This window comes from Entamoeba dispar, genomic scaffold (assembly GCF_000209125.1).
Source record: "Entamoeba dispar SAW760 scf_1105229459313 genomic scaffold, whole genome shotgun sequence".
NCBI classification, from domain to species: domain Eukaryota; phylum Evosea; order Mastigamoebida; family Endamoebidae; genus Entamoeba; species Entamoeba dispar.
Window position 1 is genome coordinate 54,702 of NW_001853630.1, and position 21,766 is coordinate 76,467.

Below are 21,766 nucleotides of genomic sequence, written 5' to 3' on the forward strand. Positions count from 1 at the left end.
TTATAAATAAATTTAATTGAATAATATTTTTGGACAATCTTGTATAATTGGTTTAAGATCAAAAATAAAGTCATAATCATTAATTGATTCTAATTTATGACATGACATTAAAGATAATTTCATTAAAGAATAAGAAAAACAAAGTTCTTTAACTGACATTCCTTTAATATCACATTCTGTTAATTCATTTAATTGATTTAAATTATCAATTGATGTACATTTATTAAACCATCGAAGTTGAAGATTTTTAATTGTTAGTGGTAAATGTATTGATAAAGAATCTATTTGTCTTAATGTTAATGCTGTTAATCCATTTGGTAATTGATTGAGATGAGAAATTAAATGAATAAAACAATCAATATAAAGTTCTTTTAATTGTGATGGTAATTGAACTTTTCTTTCAATACGTTCTTGTGCAGTTAATGTTAATGAGGTTAAAGTTTTAAAGGGTGTAAAATCATAATTAATTCTATTAATTGTTTTATCTTCTTTTAAATTTAAAGAAAGAAGATCTTTATAAGATACAAAAGATGGTAATTCACCATTAGCATATAAATACATTGTTGAATAAATTGATTTAATATGTTGACATGAAATAGAAAATGGGAAATATTTTTTAGAAAATGATGTAAAATTAATTTTATAACCACAATATTTTTGACTCATTTGATCTACAATTAATGGATGAATAATAATATTTGATGGAAGATATTCAATAAGGTTTTGATGAATAAATTGATAAATAAAGAAAATGATAGTTGGAGTTTTTTTAATTAATTCAAGAAGTTCAATAGTAAATAATGTTTTTGATGGAATAATAACTTTTTTACAATAATGATCTATTAATGAAAAGATTTGATTAATTTCTTTACATAATGGAAGTGGTACATCACTAATACAAAAATATTTTAATGGAAATTTTTGAAGATATTGAGGTACTTTTCCTTGATTTAATGTTGGAAATGTTGTAAATAATAAGTCATATGAAAGAGTTAATTTTTCTAATGAAATGAATGATTTAAATGATGTTAAACATTTTGTAGGTAAAAAGACTTTTAATGAACGAACTTTTGATTTAATTGGTTTTATTGCATTTTGCATTAATTGATCAAATTCTGGATCTATTGGAGGTATTTCTTGTGTATCAGGAAGTAATTCTATTTCTTCTTCTTCATCTTCTGAATTGTTAAATTGATTAATTAATGAATTATTATTTCCAATTGATATTGATAAAGAATCACATGAATTTAAAGAACAAGAAAATAAATTCATAAAATCACCTTCAAATAATTTTGCATTTGGGTTAAATGAATAATTATTTGTATCAAAAGCAAATAATGAATTTGTAATAGTTTTATGATATTTCTTATTAATTAATGATAATAAATGAATACTTTTTAAATCACAATAATAACAAATATCATAAATATAATATTTCTCAAATTGAGTTTTATTCATTCAATTATTTTTATTTATGAATTATAAATTCACAAGGGTTTTTAACTTTGTTTTATTGATGAATTTGAAGAACAAATTCATTAGAAAGAAATGTATTTTATATTTTTTAATAAATTAAAAGAATATTTTTTTTTTAAAAAAGGAGGTATAATTCTTTTAAAATAAACAATGTATTAATTAGAACGTTCACCACTCATCATAGTTGAACCTGATGTTAGTTGATAAATTTTTTCTTGAAGAATTTTATTTTGAATTTGAAGTTCTAAAATTTGTTTGTCTTTTATAGCAATCATTTTCTTTAATGATTTAATATCATCTTGATCATCTCTCTCATTAAAACTTTCTTGTCTTTTTTCACTCAATATTTGTGTTTGTATAGTTTGTATTGTAGAAGAAGATGATGAAGGACTATTAGAAGAAGTAAATGGTTTCTTTTTTAAAACATGATCTCCAATAGATTTTGTTTCTCTTTTATCTAATAATTTTATTTCTTCTCCAGTTACACTTGATAATTCAGAGTTTTCACTTACAAAGTCTAATGGTACTGGTGATTTTTGTAAAGATAAAATATTTGTTGATACTACCTCTCCTAATTTAGAACGTGGAGATACTTGTTGAGTATGATATGTTGGTCTATCTGTTTTACATTTAAAAAGATCAGTACTATGACATAAATCTAAATTAATACCAAGAGAATTTCTACTAAATGGTAATTTGAATGATTTCCTAAAATTCTTTTTTTCTTCTTTCTTTGGACCAATTATTTTAGAAGATTTATTATATAATTCATCAAAAAATATTGGATATGATGGTGGTGCCATTCCTTCCATTTCATTCAATGTTGTAATTTCTTGAAATATTTCATCAAAATTCTCTAATAAATATTCTACTGATTTATGTGCATAATCTAAATGTTCCATATCACTTATTTTTGATGATGGTGGTTTTCTTGAAATACTAAGAGTAATACATGTTGCTATACTAACAATATTCATTTTATTAATATTTTGTTGTTCTAAAACACGACGAAGAAATGAGAAAATATACCATAATGTATTTTGATTTTCTAGTGGTAAGTCAATTACAAATTGATGACCAAGATGGTTATTTCTTAATTCAATAAATTCTTCATATAAATTATATGGAATAAGTGGATTTGGTAATAGTCTTAAATAATCTTTAATCACTGATGCAGCTAAAACACAATCACAAAAATCCATTGGATCAATATCTTTTTCTCCATCAACTTGTGTTCTAATTTTCTTCATTTCTGTTGTACTACCACTCATCCGAAAAATACCAACATATTCATCTCCTTTATGTTCTTCTAAGTATTGCATTGCTCTGAATATAGGAAGTGGAACTCTCCATTGTGACTTTTTTATAGCACTTTTTAAAGGAATTCCATACATTCCCCATACTGTAGCTAGTTCAGCTATTTGTTCCATCCAATATACATAGTCTTCACAATTATCAAATTTTAAAATATAATTTTTATTTGATATAATCCGAAAACATAATAAAGCATCTTCTTCTTCAATATGATCTTCATTTAAATCTAATGTTAATACACTCCTCTCTAATTCAATTTCTTTTGTTCCAATGGTTAAAACTCTTCCTTTTAATTTATTTGTTATAATACTTATCTTTTTCTCTTCAAACTTTCTTCTTTTATAAACTCCAACATATTGACAGTGTGGTAATCTTCTTTGAACTGATTTATTAATTGCATTAATTGATGGGACATTACACTTCTCAGTCATTTTACACTTTATTTCATTTTAAGTTACTTTCTTTTTTCCTTTTCATTTTTCCTTCATTCATAAAAATTTGTTTTGTCTTTACTAAATTACATCTTCTGTTTTATATAACAGTTTGGTTTATTGATTAAATAAGCAATACATTGGTTTTCTTTCATTTTTGTTCATATAATTCCAATTACCTTGTTGACTATTATAAAATAAATGAGTTACTGAATTTGGATATTTGTAAATGAAAAGTTATCAGTATTTAAGAAAAAGAAGAGATTGTATACAAGTAATCTGATGTTATTATTTTATTACTTTAACTTAAATTATTCATTTTTATTTGTCCAACATTTCTTTGTATAAAATTCTAAAAAAATATCTAATTAATATTATGGAATTTGGAATACTTTAAAATAAATAAACTCATGACACCTTGGGCTGATTCAGAAAATGAATATTAAACAAATTTTTATTTATTAATACTTATAAATTTGATTTTTTTTTCATATCAATTAGAATAAACTGATAATGATACTTAAACAATTAAGTTTTAACAAATGTAATCACTCTTAAATCTTTTTAGTTGATTTTTTGAGTCATTTATTTCATACTGTAGATTTCTTTCTTTTCGTTCATAATTTGTGTTTTGGATATAGAATTTTAAATACCTTTTTTTTTAATTCATTTGTTTATCTCATCACTACACTAAATTATAACTAACAAATATTCATAATTTTGTCAATAAAAATATCTGAATATACACATCAATTTACTCAAAAGCTAATATATCAAACCCTTCGTTTTATAGTTATTGTACTGACTATCCATCATTGTGTTTGTTTCAGATATCAAGTTATTGTGAAGAGTTTTCTATTCTTTTTATTTCAAGTATTATCAACAATATACTGATTTAAAAAGTATCAATATTTTTAATTTTTTTCAATTATGACTTGATTTTATCATAAAAACAATATTGTAATTGAAAATTGAATTGATTAATTATAGATTTCATCAAACACTACTAAAACTATCTGAGATTTATTTAACAATGAAGATAATTATACAGATATCCTTTGAAATAATACGATAGAAACAGAAACTTGTGTGAAATAAATTTATGATAATAAAATTAAAAAAGGATAAAGATAGATAAATGTTAAAAAGGAAGTAAAAAAGGAAAAATCTTCAGTTGATTCTTATTTTTTAATGTAGATAGTATGTTTAACTGCCGTTGAATAATAAAAAAATGATTGATGATTAAATATAAATATAATACATTTCATGAAAGTAAAAGAAATTAAAATTAAAGTATTGATATATATTTAATTGATGATATTAAAAGATAAGGATATTTCAGAATATTTAGTTAACTTTCTAGTCTGAGATTTAAATTCAGTAATTATTCTCTTTTTTTCTTCTTGTAAAATAAGAAAATAAGAGTTAATTAAAAAATGAAATAAATAATGAATATAATTTAATAATATGATTTTTATTGCAGTTCATGATTTATAATACTTCAATTTCAAAATCGAAGAAATGAGAAATATTTGTTTAAAAATAAATTGAAGAAATAAAAATATACTACAAGAAGAAAAAGAATAAAAAAAGAAATATATATTATCAAAAATGATAAAGAAATAAAGAATGAATAAACTAAGAACAAAAATGAATAGCAACAATAATAAACCAAATAAATAAGAAAATAATTAATATAATAAATAATTAATATAATAGATAAAGCAACAAATAATAAGAAATAAGAAAAGAATTAAACAATATGATATTTAAAAGAATAAATATAAGAAATTAACAATATAATATTTAATAATAGAAATTAACAATAACCACATTAGATTTCATTAAATATAAAACAAAGGATTCATCGGAAAATAAAAATGTAATAATAAATAAATCTAAAATACCTCAAAATGATATATTGAAATATTATAATTATTAATATATATTATTATATTATAAACATACTTTATTTTAATGAAATGAAAACAAAATAATAAAACATGAATATATTAAACATATATTAAATAGAAAATTCAACAAATAAATCAAATAATTTTAATATTCAACATAAATATAATAATAAAATTAACATAATTTACAATAAAATCATAATTAATGATCATTTATTTCAATACTATAAGATATATTATCAAAATATAAATTTAAAATAATATATTACTATATTACTATATTTCAAGAGAGAAATATTAAATTAAATATATGTATATAATAAACACAAATAAATATAAAAAATTAATATAAAATATAGAAATATTAATATAGAAATAATCACTATAATAGTAAGAATGAATTAATATACCAAGAAACATTAAAAAAGAATGAAAATACTAAAATCACAAATTCACATTGTCAAAATACTCCTAACATTTATCATTAAAAACATTAAATATTTAATCTTTTATTCAAACAATTCCAGAACTACAATAGGAAACAAACATTCTATTTCTCAGTTTCTAAAATTAAACTTGATATAGAAATAACACATATTGGACTCACTAAAATATTCACTTCTCAGTAATCACAAAATCAAATTATAAATCTGATTATTAATTGAAATTATTTTTTATTTTGTAAAAAGTTATTAGACATTTCCATTCATTGTAACAATCATTGTTATTTTTATTTGTAAAATGGCACTAAAATAAAAATGTAAATTAAAGGACTAAAGCAGAAAGAATATAAGAAACAATGTATCTAATAATCTAAATGTTTTAAATGTTTTGTTTTACTTTAAAACAATACTAATGAAGTTACAAGAATAATAGAGTCCAAGTGTCATAGATTAATGATCATATTCCTTCATAAAAGATGTATGAAAAATCTTTATTTTATTAGCAATATTCTGAATTTCATTTTCTGGTGGTAGAATAGCAATTCTAAAATGATACGTATTATCCTTTTGACCGAAACCAGATCCTGGAACAACACATACACCTATACTTTTTAACATCCTTAAACAATACACTTCATCTGGTTGTTGATCCTTTCTTTTACATTCATCTATATATTTATTTGAAAATTTAATCTTTGGGAAAAGATAAAGAGCACCCATAGCTTCATTACAAGTAATTCCTTCACATTCATTTAGAACAGAATGGAGTAATTTGGCTTTTCTTTTCAAAGAATTTAAAATAGACATTTTTTCATTTATATACTTTGGATATGATTCATCGCCTTCTTTTGGTGGATTGCAAATGATTTCAACCATCTCTTGACCAATAACATTTGAACATAAGTTAATTGATGCCATTTTGTACATTTGTGAACGAGCAAATGAATTAATATTTTCTATCTGAAAATACCCACCTCTTTTTCCACATTCTCCATAAAATCCTTTTGAAACACTAAAAAATGAAACTAGTTCTACTGTATTTTTCACTTCATCCCTCATCGATTTTAATACCTTTCTAAATGAAGTAAATGGTATTTCACCATAGATATTCTCTTGATACACTTCATCAGCTAATAAACAAATTTTTTTTTCATAACAAAACTCTATAATTTCTTTCATATTTTGGACTGTAAGAACCTGTCCAGTTGGATTTCCTGGGTTAATACAAACAAATCCCTTCACTTGAATGCCTTTTTCAACTGCTTGTTCATAAACTTTTCTTACTGATGTCATATCTGTTGACCATTTTTTTGATTCATCTAGATAGTAATTAATTTGAAAACCTCCAAACTGAGATATTGCAGCACTGTATAATGGGTATTGAGGAATTGGAATCATAATTCCATGAAGAGGGTGTGAAATTAACATATTTAAAATCATTTTTATTCCAGTAGATGCTCCATCAGTTATAAACACTTCATCAGGAGATGGAGCAGTTCCATCTCTACGTTTTATAAATTTACAAATTGATTTTCTAAATTGAACAACTCCCATAGAGTTTGTGTATGCACCACTTGTTCCAGTACAACCAAGGCTATTAATAATTTTTTTAGCATGGTTAATAACATCTTTAGGAAAAAAGGATGTATGATTTAAAAGCTCAGGATACTCAACTATTGAGATAATCTGCCTTGGATATGTTAATGGTTGTTGATTACATATTTGTGGATTACCTATATTACAATATACTACTTTGTCAAATGGATAAGGATTAGTTTTTCCTTTTTTCTTTGCTTCTTCAATTTCTTTTTGAATACCATTTGCCTCTAACACTAATTTTCCTCTAACAGCGTATTGGGTTGCAATGATACAAGGATTAATACTCTGTCTTGAAAATGCCTTCATAGTTTGATACAATTTTTTTTGATAAATTTCTTCCTTAAATAATTAAGAAATTGACCTTTCAAACTGAGAATTGAAAAGATCAATGGAAAAGCCATTAATCTAGCCAATCAAATCTCAACCAACAAAAGAATATTCCAATGTAATTATTAAACCGTTCAAAATTTTTTTAAGACATCTGTCATTGTTGTATCTTCTAAACATATTTAACAATTAATTGTCATCTATCTTCTTTCTATCATCAAGCTTTTAAGAATGAAACCTTTTAAAAAAGTAGAATTTAAGGTAGTTTAAAATAAACAAGAACAAAACTATGAAATTACTAAAGAAGAGTTTTAACAACTTTTTTTATTCTCTCTTCACGTTCTCTTTTTAAAATAAGAAAGATAGAAGTTATTGCAATAATAAATAATAGACATACAGTTGCACAAAGAATAGTGAAGATTAATCTCATTGTAAAATTATTAGTCTGATTTTGAATACATGATTTTGTAATTGAATCATATGAATATCCATTTTCACAAACAAGACATTGACTAAATGTGCATAAATCACAATGTAAAGGACATGAAAGACACTGACTATTATTCACATAAAACCCATTAACACATGACATACATCCATTTTCATTACATGAGTTACATTTACAATGAACATCACACCCTATTCTCTTAGTTAAACATTTTGTATTGTAGATATTAAAGAATCAACAAACTAGCCATACAACACTTATCCCCTCGTTTATCAAATCCATCACTACACTGTTGGCAATGAGTTGAATCAGTACAAGACAAACATCCAGTTTGACATGCATAACATTTACCATCATCTGAAAGAAAGTTTCCTTCTTTACACTTTGTACAACCTACTTCATCTAAACAAGAACCTTCATAACAGTATAAAGGGCATTTAAGACAACTTCCATTTTTTTCATAATACGACTCTTCGCACGTCAGGGCAATTGAATTAAATACAAAAATATTCAAAATAATGATAAGTGTCATAAAAATATCACAATTTCTTTTCTATTTCTAAGTTCTTGTAAGTAAAAAAATGACAAAATTTTATAACAAAAAAAGAAAAAAAAATGTTTTTGAAAGAAAAAAATATGAACTTAATATTAAAAATAGAGATGGAACATAAATTATTCAGTGAATGGACTTTTTGGTTTGATGGATTTTCAAATAAATCAACTGAAACATATGGATCAAACATTGTCTCTATTGGAAGCTTCAAAACTGCTGAAGAATTTTGGGGAATATATGACGCTATTCCTAAATTAGGAACAATGGAAAATGGATCAGATGTTTCATTATTCAAAAATGGAATTAAACCAATATGGGAAGACACCAGTAATGTTGGGGGTGGAAGGATACAAACAATTTTAACTAACACTAATAATGAATTATGTCAACAATACTGGAGAGATACTGTTTGTTATTGAATTTTTATTCACAAGCTAATTTAGAATTCTTACAGAATAATAGATATTAAGTTTAATCGGTGAGACTATTCCTTCTGCTTATTGTATTAATGGTGCTGCATTTTCTGTTCGTCAACACAATAAAATTGCATTATGGCTTGATAAATCAGGAAAAGAACACTTAAATGAAATATCAAAGAAATTAAGAGACATTATCCCTTGTGATGGGACTATCATATATTACAGCCATGACCCTTCTGTAGAGCCCATAGTGTGTTAAGAAAATAATTCTATCATTAATAATCTTTTATTTTTTAATTTTTTTTATTATAAAATAAAAAGAAAAAAAATGAAAAGACAGTAAGAAAAAGGAAAAATTGAGGAAAGAACGTTTCAGATGAAACGCAGACACCTCGTTCCTATGATAGATGAAGAAAACATGAATGAGTTCATTCAAGAAATCAAACAACAACCTAAAAGAAGGGGATTAAGAAAAGATGAACATGGTATATGGAGAAGAAGGTCTTTGTCAAGTGAACGTAATTCTCCAAATAAAGAAAATAAGAAAGTTATTGAGACAAAGCCAATCAAACTAGTCAATAAGTCAATAAAAAGTAATGGAACAATATTGTCTTTTCATCACACAAGATTTGATAATGAACAAAAAAGAAAAAAAGAAAAATCAATAAAAAATGAAGAAAAAGTAACAGAAGAAAATAATGAATTGAGTGATTCATTGATTCAATTCTTAGATCAGATTGAGGCTAATGATAGTCAAGAAAGTATGAAAGAACAAATCGATCAACCAATTTTGAGTACAACAAAAGAACATTCTCATACTATCCCACCTCTTCTTTCTATCAAAGAAAAACAAAATGGTGTTGAAGAACAAAAACATAATAAAAAAACTATTCAACAGAATAAAGAAGAACCTGTTGTTATCGACCTTGTTGAGTCTCAATCAAAGGAAGATAGCTCAGACATTGAATGGAGTCTCCCAGCATTTTTACCAAAAAGAATAAAATCAATATCTAAAGAAGAAGAAGAAATTATTAAGCTAGACAAAGACATGTATCATAATAATGATGAGTATTATGGAGAGTCTTCTCATTCAATTTTTGTTGCATCTCAAGCTGGGTGTATTGATAATGTTTCTGATGATGAGAATGAATTTAAATTAGATGAAGTAACACCATCTCAACAAGAATTTATAAATGATGAATTACCAACACAAAAGTTTGAACCAGCATTTTATGCAGCAAGTTTGTCATCACAATGTCCCCAAGGATTTTCAATATCAAAAAGAGAGAGAATGACAAAGAAGTTATATGGAAATACAACAAGGTTTTCCTTTCATTGAATTTTTTATGTAAAAATTTCCTTATTTTTTCATCAACAACAATAAGATAAGATAAAAATACAATTTTTTCTGATAGAAAGTTCTTTCTTTCTAGAGAAAATAAAATTAATAAAAACCCTTTCGGAATGTCCTTTAGAGTCAGAGATAAGATCTTCTTTTTAATTCGCTGAAGAATTTATAGATCAATCTTTCTTATTTTAGAAACATTAGGTATTTAGAGAAAAAACCTAGACAAAATTAATATTTTAGTTACACGTAAACGAATAATAATTTAAATTCTATTAAAATGGTAAAGAGAGAGGAAAGGAGTATAACCGAAGAAGTTTCTAATAAGAATTTGATAAAAATAAAATTCAATAACTGATTAGATGTGGAAATTGAGATTATTTATTGTCGGCATGAACTAAATTATTCATTGTATATTATGTTATTTACTTTACTACTCTTCATCTGTTGCTCATCTGCTTATGACTTGAATATGGACTTTGATTCTTTCTTTGTAGAAGATTATTCAATGTTCAATGAAGCTGATAATGATTTAGAAACCTTATTATCTTTCTTAGATAATGAGGATTCATTAGATCTTATGTTAAATGATGAAGAATTTTTAGACAGTATTAAAAGAGGATTTAAAAACACTGTAGAGAAGACAACTAATTGGTTTGCTGAAAATGGAGAAAAGGTTTCTCAAGCTATTGGAAAGGTTAATAAAGCAGCTGGAATGGTTGAAAAGGTTGCTAAGACTGTAGGAACTGTTGCTACAGTTGCTAGTGCAATTCCAGGAGTAAATGCTATTGCTGCACCAGTTGCAGCTGCGGCAAAGACTATAGAAGGAGGAGCTAAAGTTGTTAAAACTGTATCTTCTGTTGCACAGAAAACTGTGGATACAGCCACCGACTTTTCAAAAGGGTATCAAAAAGGTGGTCTCAAAGAAGGAATAAAGCAAGGAGGTAAAACACTTGCAAATAATGTTAAGGGTTGGGCTGTTAATAAAGCTGTTGGTATTGTTGCGGATGGTGTTGTAGGAACATTATCTAAAGTTAGTTCAGGAGAGAAAGTAGATTTATCAGGAAAGAAAATTAAAGAAGGATTTATATCTAAAGCAAAAGATAGTTTTAATATTAAAAAGAATGTAATGAAAACTGTTAGTGATGCTAAGGATGTATTTAAAGCAAAAGATAGTTATAAAAAGAATTTAGAGAAAATTTCAAATGGTGCTAAGACATTATCATTTAAAGATATTAAAAAGGGTGTTAAAAGCTTAAAAGGAAAGAGTGTTTCTCAATTGGCAAAAGGAGCACGTTCTGCTGTCAAGAGCTTTACTAAAAAAGCAACTTCTAATGATGTAAAGAATAATGTTGCAAAAGAAGTAAATAAGGTAATTAAGAGTAAGGTTGAAAATAGTATAAAAGGAAAGATTAAAGATAACTTGAAAAATGGATATTCAAAAGTAGAAAAAGCTGGTGTTGCAGGAGGTAAAATGTTAGCTGGTAAAGCAAAGGAAATGGCTGCTCAAAGGAAATCAAAAAAGAAAGCTAAGGCATTAACAAAGAAAACAAAAGCATTAACTAAAAAAACCAAAGCATTAACAAAGAAAACAAAATCAGGTAAATTAAATAAAATTGCTAAATCAGCCCCAAAAAGAAAAACAACAAAAAGAATAACAAAAGCAACACAAAAAAGAACAGTAAAAGCAATTTCAAAGAAAGTATCTAAACCAAATAAAATCGTTAAAAAGAATGTTACAAAGTCAAAAAAATCTAAAAAATAATACAATATTTTTATTTTATTTCTTTTATTTTTTTATTCTTATTTTTTAAAAATAAGAATAATATTATTATTATATATTATCCTATTTTAATTAAATTATTGTATTTTCTTCTTTTTTAGTAAGTAATTAATTTTTAAATATTTTTTATTCTTCCTTTTATTAAAAAAACAAAAATATTAATTTTTTTTAAATAAAATTATTTTTCTTTATAAAATTGTCTAAATCCTCTTTCATCAAGAGCATCAACAATTTGTTTAAATGAATAATTTGAAATATCTAACTCTTCAATGATATCACCAGCAATATTATAAAATTTCATAACATCTTTTGTTTTTTGATTTATCATGAAAATTACCATTGGACTAATTATTAAATTTAGACTTATTTATTAATTTATTTTAACAAACTAATTTTTTACTTCTTCTTCTAAAAACGTTGAAACGCCTTCACCTCGAGTACATACTACTCTTGTCTCAATAGATGTTTTAAAATATTTTGAAGAGTCAAGACTAAGGCATAATGAGAAAAGGAGAATAAATAGTATCATGTCTTTTTTCTTTTATTTTTTTAGTTTTAATATTTTGTTATTTTTTAAGATTCAATCTAATCATAAATAATTGTTTTATATAACAATTAATAATTAAATCATAAATAATTTTTATATCTCGACACCACATTCAGCACAATAATTACATCCCATTTCTTCTTTCCAAATTTTTAAACAGTCTGAGCACATAATATGTCCACATTCTAGAGAGTGGAGAGATGAGTTTTGTAACCCACATATGGAACAAGCTTTTTTATTTTGGGTATTTATTCTTTGAGTTTGGGGCTGAATAATTTTTTTAAAAGGGTGTAGGCCATTTTGGTTTGTAAAGAAAGGTACTGAAGTTGCTTGAGGCAAAGGAACACACTGTTGTTGGTTGTTTATTTTTTTAAATAGAAAAAAATTCATTTTGTTATTTTTCCTACTTATTGATTGAATAAATGACTTTTCAGTTAATAAATAGTTCATTAACTTTTTTATTTTAAAAGTAAAAAAAAACTAATAAATAAAAATTATACTAAGAATTACCAATTCAAATGTAAAGCATTTTCTTGAGCATTTTCTTTTCTGTCAATAAATGTAAGTTTGATAGTATCTTTTATTGATTCATAAATACCTTTGTTCTTTTCATCAACAATTTTTGGTTCAAGAATTTCCATCATCTTTTTTACTCGTTCATCTTTTTCTTTAGGAGAACATTTTATTTGTCCACCTCCACAAATACAACCACCAGGACATGCTTCTACTTCAATAAATTGTAATTTAGTTTTTGATTTAACAAATCGAACAACATTTTGAATATTTCTAAATCCATTGGCAATAGCAATACCATCATTTTCAAGGAAATCTTTATTTCTTGTTATTTTAAATGGTCCTTTTTTTTGTTCCATTAAAGCAATATATTGTGCTGGTGAAGAAATAAAACCTTTTATTCTTGTTGAAGTAACTTCATTAATTGGTTCATTCCAATCAACAATTGAATCTATTTCACTTGTTGTTAATACACAATCAATAACATGAATATTATTATAAGTTTTTGTTGCTTCTAATTTTTTATCAAAACACATTTGAATACTTACATGATATATTTCTGAATTTTGTTTTTTCATCATCATACCAGCTATCGTCATTGAAGACGCAACTTTAGACATATACTCAAACATCCATTTCCCTTGCATTTTTTCAGAATAACAAACCCATCCAGGACAAGTACTTGTTAATAAAACTTTATTCATTTTTTGATATTCTTTAAATTCATCATAAATACCAAATAACGATATGTCTTGTCTACTAATAAATATATTTTCTTTATTTTTTAATATCTATTCATTATAAACAACAAACGCTTGAGATAAATCTCTTAATTCATCAACACCTTCTTTTCTTAATGCTTTTTCTACTCTTGTCCATACAACATTAAATGGTTGATTATGTACAACACTCATTGATGCAATACATTCATCTGCAATTGTACATATAACTTTTTTCTTTTGAGATATTTCTTTAATATTCTTTCTAAATTCAGGTAATCCTTGTTGTTCAATTAATACTGTTTCTGCAGAAGTAATACATCCACTACATGCCAAACAATCTTCTAATCGAACTGTAACTTTCGTTAATTTAGGTAACTCACTTCCTTCTTCAGGACCACCAAGTGATATTTTTGCAACACCTTTATGTTCTTGTGGTGATGTCTCTTTTACAGGCATTACACAAACAAGATTTTGTTGAATGTAATCATCAACACCAGCAATTTGTAATCCAACAGAAAGGCTCATTTACATTTTTTAGATTTTAATTTCTACCTTTTTATTTTCACTTTGCATTTTATTGTATTGAAGTTTTTATTCATTTTAGTTACAAGGTCCATGGACCATTTTGTATTCAGAAAATATGATCAAACAAGAAATATTTATTCTTTTCAAATAAAAATTAAATAAAAAATAGTAAAGAAAGGCGTTGTTTATTTGTATTTTGATTCAACGGATGGAACAAGTAAATGAATAACACACATCATTGGGGTAACTTCTTTCTTATCTAATAAATTGAATTCAGTAGCAAATAAAATAAAGTGCTAATGAAAGAGTTAATATTAAAATTAATTACAATGAATAACAAATTGAAAGAACAAACTTTAAAAGATGAATTTAAATGAGGTTCTTCTTCTAATTGAGTAATTTGATTTAAGTGATGAAGATAAATATGTGCATATACTCTGAATAATCGTTTGAATATCATTTGAACTACTTTTTGGAATTTCTTTGGGAAAGGAACACCAACAGTACATGGAAATACAGCCTCATCATCAAGTTGTTGTTGAACATAATCAAGACATTTATTAATATATTCATTTGCTGGTAATGAAAACAACTCTTTTCCTTCTTTCCATCGATATTCAAATTGTGGACCAGCAGTCATTACTGGACATGATTCTTTTGTACAACTTTCAGCAATTGAATCATATAATAACTGTGACTCTTTAAAAAAGTCAAGACAATGGACAGCAAGCCATTCGTTCAAATCTTCTCCAGGTGGAAGAAGAACTGCTTGTTCTATTTGTCCAATTCCAAGTGTTTTTTGTACATGTTCTTCTAACATAATTTGTTTTTGGGTTTGGGGTTTTTTAATATGTCTAATAGTTTTACCACTTTTGAACATTGTCTGAAATACAAGAATTAAGTTCTTTCTTTTTTTCTGTCCTTTTTTTGTTTTTTTATTATTAATTTTTGTTAAATTGATTGCTGATAATTGTTGGTCATACAAATATTAAAAAAATAAACCAAAAGAAGAATCAAAGAACATGAATTATTTCTTTTGCTTTTTGTTGATATGATAAATATTCTTCTGAATTAATAAAAGAATAATAATTTAAAATTTCATTAGCAACTGCTTCAACGTGATGAAGATTAATTGAAATTGAACATAATAATGTTCTAATATCACAATTTTGTAAAATTCCAGCAACTACAACACAACCTAATGTTATTTCAGTTGGTTGATAAGTGATAATAGCATTAGTAAGATATGCATCATTTAATATAGATTGTACAGTTTCACAAACAAATTCAGGTAATTGAGATGAATTACAAATATCTTCATAATCTTTTTCTGGATGCCATACAATAAGTGTTTTTTTTAATGCCTCAATTAAAATTCTTTCTGTATCAGTTAATTGTTGAATTTTAAATGGAAATTCAATAATTTGTTTTGAATATTCAATAATACTATGTGGTGATATTAAACATCCTTCAACTTTCGATGAAAAAAATACACAAGTTGCTGCTATTAGTCTTGGATCAATTTCAGTGATTAATCTTTGTGCATAAAATCTACGATAATAAATAATTGAACTTGAATGAATTCTAATTGCAGTTTTTATCATATTTCTACGAGTTAAACTACATAGTTTTCGAATATATTTTCCAATTTCAATATGGCAAGCCCATTGTAAATTCCAATCAATTTGTTTTTGGAACTGTTGTAATTTTAAGATATCAATTAATCCATATTTACAATGAGTAGATTCATCAAATGAAGAATGTAATGTTGATAATTTCATCATTATTAACTGTTTTTTTTTTTAATTTCATTTAAATTTTTTTTCTTAAAAAAAAAAAAGAATTAAATGAATATAAAAAAAAAACATAGAAAATTGAAATACTAATATCAATCAAATAAATTTGTAATATTTCAATTATTACTAATCTTCTTCTTCTTCAAGTAAAAAGTTAATTAACTCTCTTTTTTTAGTTAATGTATTTTCATTTGATAATTTCTTTACCATATCTTTTAAAATTTGAGTATTTGTTCTATTTAATAAATTAGCAAATCCTGTTAAAATAGCTTCATTCATTAATGCTTTAACTGTACTAGTATTAGCATTAGAAACTAATGCAAACATATCTTTCTTAATATACTCTGGAACTTTTTTAAAAAACTTTTCTGCACCATTCTTTTTAATAAAATTAGTAATATGTTTATTTAAACCAACTCTTGTTTTTACAATATTCTCATTTTTATCTTTAATACAATTAAATATTTCTTGAAGTGAATTTACTGTGAGATCATCAAGAACAATAATTGTTCCAGTTATACTACAATAATCAATCTACATTATTATTTTTCCATTTCTTCTTTTTTAACAATATCTTCTTTATTATTTTTATTTTTTGTTATTATGAATAGATTCTATTTTAAACTCATTTTCCTTTTTTATGAAGATTTAACAAACTATACTTTTGATTATATCTTCTTTTTTTATACTTCCAACTTCTTCGATATTAGCTAACTCTCCAATGATTTGAAGTGTTAAAAGATCTTGTTTTCTTAGAATTTCTTCAGTTTTCATTATGTAGATTCAAGATCTGTATTTTTAGTTGATTCTTTTTTCACTTTTCCTTCAATTTCTCTTTTCATTCTTTCTATTTTTATAGTTTTTATTTCTATTTCTTTCATTTACCCTATTCTAGGGTTTCGTATTTTCATGGATTTTACTAGAAATTTTTCAATTTGTTTTATATCCCATTATATTTGATCTTCTTCTTAAATCTTAAAAGATGATTGTAATATGTTGAGTCTCTGGAAATTAATTCCTGCCATAGAAGTATTATTGTCAGCAATTAACATCAACAACTGTATGTTATATTATAGTAAAACTTCGTTAATTTATGACAGAGATGAATTTAAAATATTTAAAACACTAAATGATATATCTATTGCTTTGTCAGTGTTTATGTTAGTTGGTGGAATTGCATCAACTGGGATGATTCATTTTAAAAAGAGGATTATTACAATAATTAATATTTGTGTTCAAATTTTTGTTGTAATAATGGCAATAACAGCTATTGGATATTCGTCATATACTCTTATTAAAACACAACAAACAATATTAAATTATTGGAATATAACGACATTAACAGATACAGAAGATATACCAATTAGTCAGTTAATAGAAGCTTCAGTTTGTTTAATACAATTACATGATTTAATAAAATGATTAATGTTATGTAGTTTAGGTGTTGTGGTTATGATTCTATTTCACCATCTAATTGTGCATGTAAAAATCCAATGTGTTTTGATGTATTATGCAAAACAAAATTTGAAGAATTAGTACAAACATGTAATATGACAATTTTTATCACACATGTCATTTGTGGGATAGTTGTAACAGCAACATTAATTTCAAGTATCTATTCATTGGTGAAAAAAGATAGACCAAAATATATTCAATTTCAATAATAATACTATAATTTACTATTTGTTATAGTTCATTAAACACTTAATACTTTTAATTCATTTCATGGAAGTATCACGAGAAGAACAACTCAAAAGTGAAACAGAAGAAGTTTGAAATTATTTTAATCAAATTTCAATATAACTAAAAGAAGTCTCATAAGATCAGGAATTAAGTAAATCAATGACTGCATTTCAAGAAATGCTTCGATTATTATCAGTTCATCCATTTGGAAATAAAGAAGAAATTTTAACAAAATCAAATGAATTTCTCTCAAAATTAGAAGCTGCAGAAAAGAAATTTGTTGAATTACAAAAAGTAATATATGAAGATATTGATGATGATGAAAATCAATTACCAATAACTCAACAACAACTCCAGTCAAAGATGACTGAGATATATTACTTTTTAGATGAATTAAAAAAAGTACAAAAAGAATTAAAAGAGTTTAATGTCATAAAAGAGAAATAAATTTAATGTTATTTTATTATTTTTTTATTAAGTTAAAAGTAATAATACACCAACAACTAATATTATTACATTGACAACAATTAGTCCCCATTTAAAATAAACTTCCCAATTTGATGGTTTTCTTGATGATTTATCTTTAAGTTGATTAATTTGATTTTGTAATGAAATAATTTGATTATCTCTTTCTATTAAACGGGTGTTCATTTGTTCTTCAAATTCTTGTTGTTGTTTTTTATAAAACTCAACAAGTTTAACTTTATCATCTTTTTCTTTTTGTATTTTATTTTCTGATTCTATAACGATTTGTTTCAACTCCTCTACTGATTTTGATGCGTCTGCATTCTTGTTACTGGTAAATGATTCAAGTGCTTTTGTTCCAACCCTACCAGCAACTACTGCACAAAGAACTTTTCCACCAGCAGCGATAAGTGGAGGTAGAAGTTGTAAAGCCATATCAGTAGGGTTGAATGAATATCAGAACTATATTTTTTTTATATAGAAAAAAAAATTGTTAATTTAAAATGTTATATTATTTGGTTTGTATTCAGATGCCGAAGCATTACAGGAGAAACCACAAAATATAATAAAATCAATAACAAAAGAAGGAGAAATCCATACCAACCAAGAAATATAAATGATAGAAGAATGAGTGAAAACACGTATTATCTGATGGACAGAAATACATTAATCATCACAACAATCATTACCATAATAATATCTATCACCATAACAATTATCATAACAGTTATAATAATAATAGTATGAATCGTTTCACTCATCACTTTATTCTTTTTTATCATCATAAGTATTTTACCAATAATTCAAATACAAACAATCAATATTATAATACAAATAAATCACATAATAAAACACAACATAGATATAAACAATACCATAATAAAAGACAACGACAAATAAGAAATAAAAGAAAAGAAATGATAGAAATACAAAACCAAGAATATTGGAAAAGACTATTTGAAGAAGAAACCAAAATACATACACCACAAGAAATAGAATAAATTAAGAACACTAAGATTAAAGAATATAATCAACAATAATGAGAAGATGGTATTTACTTGTAAGAGAAAAAACAAAAATGATTAGAATGGAAGAAGAAACGATCAGTATGACACTTGAAGAAGATGATAAACTAAATCAAAATGAAATAAATGATAAATACTTAAATAAGAAATATACAATATTGAAAATGATGATGAAAATAAATTTACTGAAGATAAGAAGAGGTTTAATGAAAAAGAAAAGATGAAATTAAAAGAAGAGGAAGAAAAGAAGAATGAAAAAGATAAAAGAATAGAAGAATTAAAGAATAGAGGAGGTTATTAAAGAGAAAGAAGAAATGAAGAAATACAAAAGAATGACCAGACCATTAATAAATTATCAAATGACATTATGTCATTAAAGAAGAAGCATGAGAATGAGATAAACACTAAAAAACAAGAAATTGATAGAAAATTATTCAAATTAAATGCTGAATCAGAAATGAAAAGGTCTGAGGTAAACAATTTATCACAATAGGTATACTTCTTGAAAGATAAATTATTTAAATTACAAAATAAAATTACACAAGAAGAAAAGAAGAAAGATGAGATAAATCACACTATATCTGACTCATCTGAAACATAAATTGTGAATAACATCACCCCCAATGTTGTAGTAGCTGATGAAATATCATCAAGCGAAGATGATCTTCCAAAAAAAAGAAAGTTAAGGCAGAATTCAATCGAAGAGATGGGAAATCAGCATAAGAAGATCACCACATCTGATCATGACATTCAAAAAAAAACAATTGAAGCAAACAAATAGAGAATAAATTCTAACATTCTATAAATGTTTTGCATTGAAGTTATTAGAAATAAAATTAAGATGTTAAATTAAAGAAGAAGAAATAAAAAGATTAATACATGAATTTGATATTAAAATAGAAGATATTAATGAATATAAAGAAATAATAAAGAAAATATTTAAAATAAAGAATGAAAATAAAATTGAAATCAATAGAAGAAAGGAAGAAGAATTAATAACACACCAATGGAAAGATATTGAATTAAAAGAATTAATAAAATAAATAAGAAAGAAGAAATACAAGAAATAATAAGAATAAATAAAGAAGAAGATATGAAATAACAAGAAGATGTACAATTTATTAATTATTATTACAATAAAAACAAAGTACATCAAATAATTAATATCATTAATACAAATGAAATAGTAATCAATACATTAGATGATTACTACCATTATATTAAAACTATAACTTCCACTATTAACATCATTATTAATAACAATCAAGAAAGAAGTGGAAGGAGAAATATAGAAAGAATATTACAATCAAAAATATGTAGATTAAGAGACTTGCTCCATAATAATCAATATATGAAATTAAAAATAATATTACATATTAAAAAATATGATATATATCATATTAAAATAAAAACAAAGGAGCAAATAAACTATTACAAATACCTCCAAAGAATGAAAAGAATAGAAATAGAAGAAAGAATAATTGGAAAAGAATTAGATGGAATTATAAAATGTTAAAATATGGAAAGAGACAACTTCTAAATAAACATAAAGAAGATGAATATCCAGATAATATTACTACAATTAATTTCTGGAAATGAATCTATGAAAATAACACTAATATAAATTTCATAAATAATAATTTATATGAAATATTAATTGAAAATAGAATTAATAATAGAATGTGCGTAATCACTCTAGATGAATTAAATCATGCAATAAAATTCATTGCTAATTGGAAAGCACCTGGAATTGATAAAATACAATGCTTCTGGATTAAATATTTAGAATAACCAAAGAATTTCTTATTAAAATTATTTAATGAATGGTTGTATAATCATAATGATATCTATCTTCAATTTATCAAATGAAGGACAATATTAATATAAGAAATGAGATAAATTATATAAACAAAATTACAGACAAATAATTTGTTTAAATTGTATGTTAAAAGTATATACATCTTTATTAAAGATGAAGATAGAAAAACAATTGATGTTAAATCAAATTGAAAAACAATTATCACAAAATCAAATTTGATATAAAAAATATACATATTATCAAAAGAAGGATTATTATACAATATTATAATCCAACAGTTGTTAATCAAGGCTAAATGGAAGTGGGTAGAAACATATTATGATATTTCTAATGCATATGATAGCATTAATCATCAATGGGTTAAACATTGTTTAATTTATTTTAACAACCCATTAGTTGTAATTAAAAGTATATTATATATATTAAATATTACACAACTCCAATTATATTATAATCAACAAAATGTAGGTATAATTAATGTAGAAAGAGGAATAATACAAGGTGATAGTTTATCTCCATTATTATTTATATTATCTATTGTTATATTATCTAAATAATTAGATAAACAAATTAATAAGTTATTTATTAAAATGAATGGAGAAGAAAAACAAGTCCAGTTA

The 21,766-nt window shown here is 24.4% G+C and overlaps 14 protein-coding genes across 14 annotated transcripts, besides 32 other annotated features; 4 read left to right on the forward strand and 10 right to left on the reverse strand.

Annotated features, from left to right (window-relative positions):
* Positions 1–31: part of a sequence feature (AT_rich) that runs on past the window's edge.
* On the reverse strand, positions 13–1,458 carry EDI_325260 (uncharacterized protein; the record flags this gene model as incomplete). The annotated part of the gene is made up of 1 exon (XM_001735679.1): positions 13–1,458. One exon carries the CDS (start codon positions 1,456–1,458, stop codon positions 13–15), a length of 1,446 nt encoding a protein of 481 aa, XP_001735731.1.
* Positions 1,367–1,488: a sequence feature (AT_rich).
* A 63-nt stretch (positions 1,489–1,551) lies between these two features.
* Positions 1,552–1,599: a sequence feature (AT_rich).
* A 32-nt stretch (positions 1,600–1,631) lies between these two features.
* Positions 1,632–3,221, reverse strand: EDI_325270 (uncharacterized protein; the record flags this gene model as incomplete). The annotated part of the gene is made up of 1 exon (XM_001735680.1): positions 1,632–3,221. One exon carries the CDS (start codon positions 3,219–3,221, stop codon positions 1,632–1,634), a length of 1,590 nt encoding a protein of 529 aa, XP_001735732.1.
* Positions 2,934–2,966: a sequence feature (AT_rich).
* A 285-nt stretch (positions 3,222–3,506) lies between the features above and the next one.
* Positions 3,507–3,548: a sequence feature (AT_rich).
* Positions 3,549–3,564: 16 nt separating this feature from the next.
* Positions 3,565–3,599: a sequence feature (AT_rich).
* A 60-nt stretch (positions 3,600–3,659) lies between these two features.
* Positions 3,660–3,710: a sequence feature (AT_rich).
* Positions 3,711–4,313: 603 nt separating this feature from the next.
* Positions 4,314–4,343: a sequence feature (AT_rich).
* A 97-nt stretch (positions 4,344–4,440) lies between these two features.
* Positions 4,441–4,534: a sequence feature (AT_rich).
* A 112-nt stretch (positions 4,535–4,646) lies between these two features.
* Positions 4,647–4,700: a sequence feature (AT_rich).
* Positions 4,701–4,761: 61 nt separating this feature from the next.
* Positions 4,762–4,945: a microsatellite.
* Positions 4,946–5,780: a repeat region.
* Positions 5,781–5,787: 7 nt separating this feature from the next.
* Positions 5,788–5,815: a sequence feature (AT_rich).
* A 212-nt stretch (positions 5,816–6,027) lies between these two features.
* EDI_325280 (alanine aminotransferase, putative) lies at positions 6,028–7,482 on the reverse strand (the record flags this gene model as incomplete). The annotated part of the gene is made up of 1 exon (XM_001735681.1): positions 6,028–7,482. One exon carries the CDS (start codon positions 7,480–7,482, stop codon positions 6,028–6,030), a length of 1,455 nt encoding a protein of 484 aa, XP_001735733.1.
* Positions 7,483–7,801: 319 nt separating this feature from the next.
* EDI_325290 (uncharacterized protein) lies at positions 7,802–8,483 on the reverse strand (the record flags this gene model as incomplete). The annotated part of the gene is made up of 2 exons (XM_001735682.1): positions 7,802–8,142; positions 8,195–8,483. 2 exons carry the CDS (start codon positions 8,481–8,483, stop codon positions 7,802–7,804), a joined length of 630 nt encoding a protein of 209 aa, XP_001735734.1.
* Positions 8,484–8,537: 54 nt separating this feature from the next.
* Positions 8,538–8,608: a sequence feature (AT_rich).
* EDI_325300 (eukaryotic translation initiation factor 4E-2, putative) lies at positions 8,588–9,182 on the forward strand (the record flags this gene model as incomplete). The annotated part of the gene is made up of 2 exons (XM_001735683.1): positions 8,588–8,911; positions 8,967–9,182. 2 exons carry the CDS (start codon positions 8,588–8,590, stop codon positions 9,180–9,182), a joined length of 540 nt encoding a protein of 179 aa, XP_001735735.1.
* A 15-nt stretch (positions 9,183–9,197) lies between these two features.
* Positions 9,198–9,234: a sequence feature (AT_rich).
* Positions 9,235–9,291: a microsatellite.
* An 8-nt stretch (positions 9,292–9,299) lies between these two features.
* Positions 9,300–10,262, forward strand: EDI_325310 (uncharacterized protein; the record flags this gene model as incomplete). Its single annotated transcript, XM_001735684.1, has 1 exon — positions 9,300–10,262. One exon carries the CDS (start codon positions 9,300–9,302, stop codon positions 10,260–10,262), a length of 963 nt encoding a protein of 320 aa, XP_001735736.1.
* Positions 9,562–9,622: a microsatellite.
* A 514-nt stretch (positions 10,263–10,776) lies between the features above and the next one.
* On the forward strand, positions 10,777–12,033 carry EDI_325320 (uncharacterized protein; the record flags this gene model as incomplete). Its single annotated transcript, XM_001735685.1, has 1 exon — positions 10,777–12,033. The coding sequence occupies one exon, from the start codon at positions 10,777–10,779 to the stop codon at positions 12,031–12,033; it is 1,257 nt and encodes a 418-aa protein (XP_001735737.1).
* Positions 11,782–11,959: a microsatellite.
* Positions 12,034–12,038: 5 nt separating the features above from the next.
* Positions 12,039–12,079: a microsatellite.
* Positions 12,080–12,249: a sequence feature (AT_rich).
* On the reverse strand, positions 12,230–12,580 carry EDI_325330 (uncharacterized protein; the record flags this gene model as incomplete). Its single annotated transcript, XM_001735686.1, has 2 exons — positions 12,230–12,395; positions 12,441–12,580. 2 exons carry the CDS (start codon positions 12,578–12,580, stop codon positions 12,230–12,232), a joined length of 306 nt encoding a protein of 101 aa, XP_001735738.1.
* Positions 12,397–12,450: a sequence feature (AT_rich).
* A 10-nt stretch (positions 12,581–12,590) lies between the features above and the next one.
* Positions 12,591–12,697: a sequence feature (AT_rich).
* A 355-nt stretch (positions 12,698–13,052) lies between these two features.
* Positions 13,053–13,097: a sequence feature (AT_rich).
* Positions 13,098–13,104: 7 nt separating this feature from the next.
* Positions 13,105–14,358, reverse strand: EDI_325340 (uncharacterized protein; the record flags this gene model as incomplete). The annotated part of the gene is made up of 2 exons (XM_001735687.1): positions 13,105–13,867; positions 13,925–14,358. The coding sequence occupies 2 exons, from the start codon at positions 14,356–14,358 to the stop codon at positions 13,105–13,107; spliced, it is 1,197 nt and encodes a 398-aa protein (XP_001735739.1).
* Positions 13,872–13,902: a sequence feature (AT_rich).
* Positions 14,359–14,486: 128 nt separating the features above from the next.
* Positions 14,487–14,526: a sequence feature (AT_rich).
* A 17-nt stretch (positions 14,527–14,543) lies between these two features.
* EDI_325350 (uncharacterized protein) lies at positions 14,544–15,238 on the reverse strand (the record flags this gene model as incomplete). Its single annotated transcript, XM_001735688.1, has 2 exons — positions 14,544–14,654; positions 14,714–15,238. The coding sequence occupies 2 exons, from the start codon at positions 15,236–15,238 to the stop codon at positions 14,544–14,546; spliced, it is 636 nt and encodes a 211-aa protein (XP_001735740.1).
* Positions 15,239–15,260: 22 nt separating this feature from the next.
* Positions 15,261–15,311: a microsatellite.
* Positions 15,312–15,371: 60 nt separating this feature from the next.
* On the reverse strand, positions 15,372–16,139 carry EDI_325360 (cyclin-C1-1, putative; the record flags this gene model as incomplete). The annotated part of the gene is made up of 1 exon (XM_001735689.1): positions 15,372–16,139. The coding sequence occupies one exon, from the start codon at positions 16,137–16,139 to the stop codon at positions 15,372–15,374; it is 768 nt and encodes a 255-aa protein (XP_001735741.1).
* Positions 15,428–15,457: a sequence feature (AT_rich).
* A 12-nt stretch (positions 16,140–16,151) lies between the features above and the next one.
* Positions 16,152–16,280: a sequence feature (AT_rich).
* EDI_325370 (uncharacterized protein) lies at positions 16,281–16,928 on the reverse strand (the record flags this gene model as incomplete). The annotated part of the gene is made up of 2 exons (XM_001735690.1): positions 16,281–16,688; positions 16,812–16,928. The coding sequence occupies 2 exons, from the start codon at positions 16,926–16,928 to the stop codon at positions 16,281–16,283; spliced, it is 525 nt and encodes a 174-aa protein (XP_001735742.1).
* A 14-nt stretch (positions 16,929–16,942) lies between these two features.
* Positions 16,943–17,030: a microsatellite.
* A 186-nt stretch (positions 17,031–17,216) lies between these two features.
* Positions 17,217–17,818, forward strand: EDI_325380 (uncharacterized protein; the record flags this gene model as incomplete). Its single annotated transcript, XM_001735691.1, has 2 exons — positions 17,217–17,540; positions 17,591–17,818. The coding sequence occupies 2 exons, from the start codon at positions 17,217–17,219 to the stop codon at positions 17,816–17,818; spliced, it is 552 nt and encodes a 183-aa protein (XP_001735743.1).
* A 460-nt stretch (positions 17,819–18,278) lies between these two features.
* Positions 18,279–18,331: a sequence feature (AT_rich).
* On the reverse strand, positions 18,312–18,737 carry EDI_325390 (uncharacterized protein; the record flags this gene model as incomplete). The annotated part of the gene is made up of 1 exon (XM_001735692.1): positions 18,312–18,737. The coding sequence occupies one exon, from the start codon at positions 18,735–18,737 to the stop codon at positions 18,312–18,314; it is 426 nt and encodes a 141-aa protein (XP_001735744.1).
* Positions 18,738–18,765: 28 nt separating this feature from the next.
* Positions 18,766–18,819: a sequence feature (AT_rich).
* Positions 18,820–18,830: 11 nt separating this feature from the next.
* Positions 18,831–21,766: part of a repeat region that runs on past the window's edge.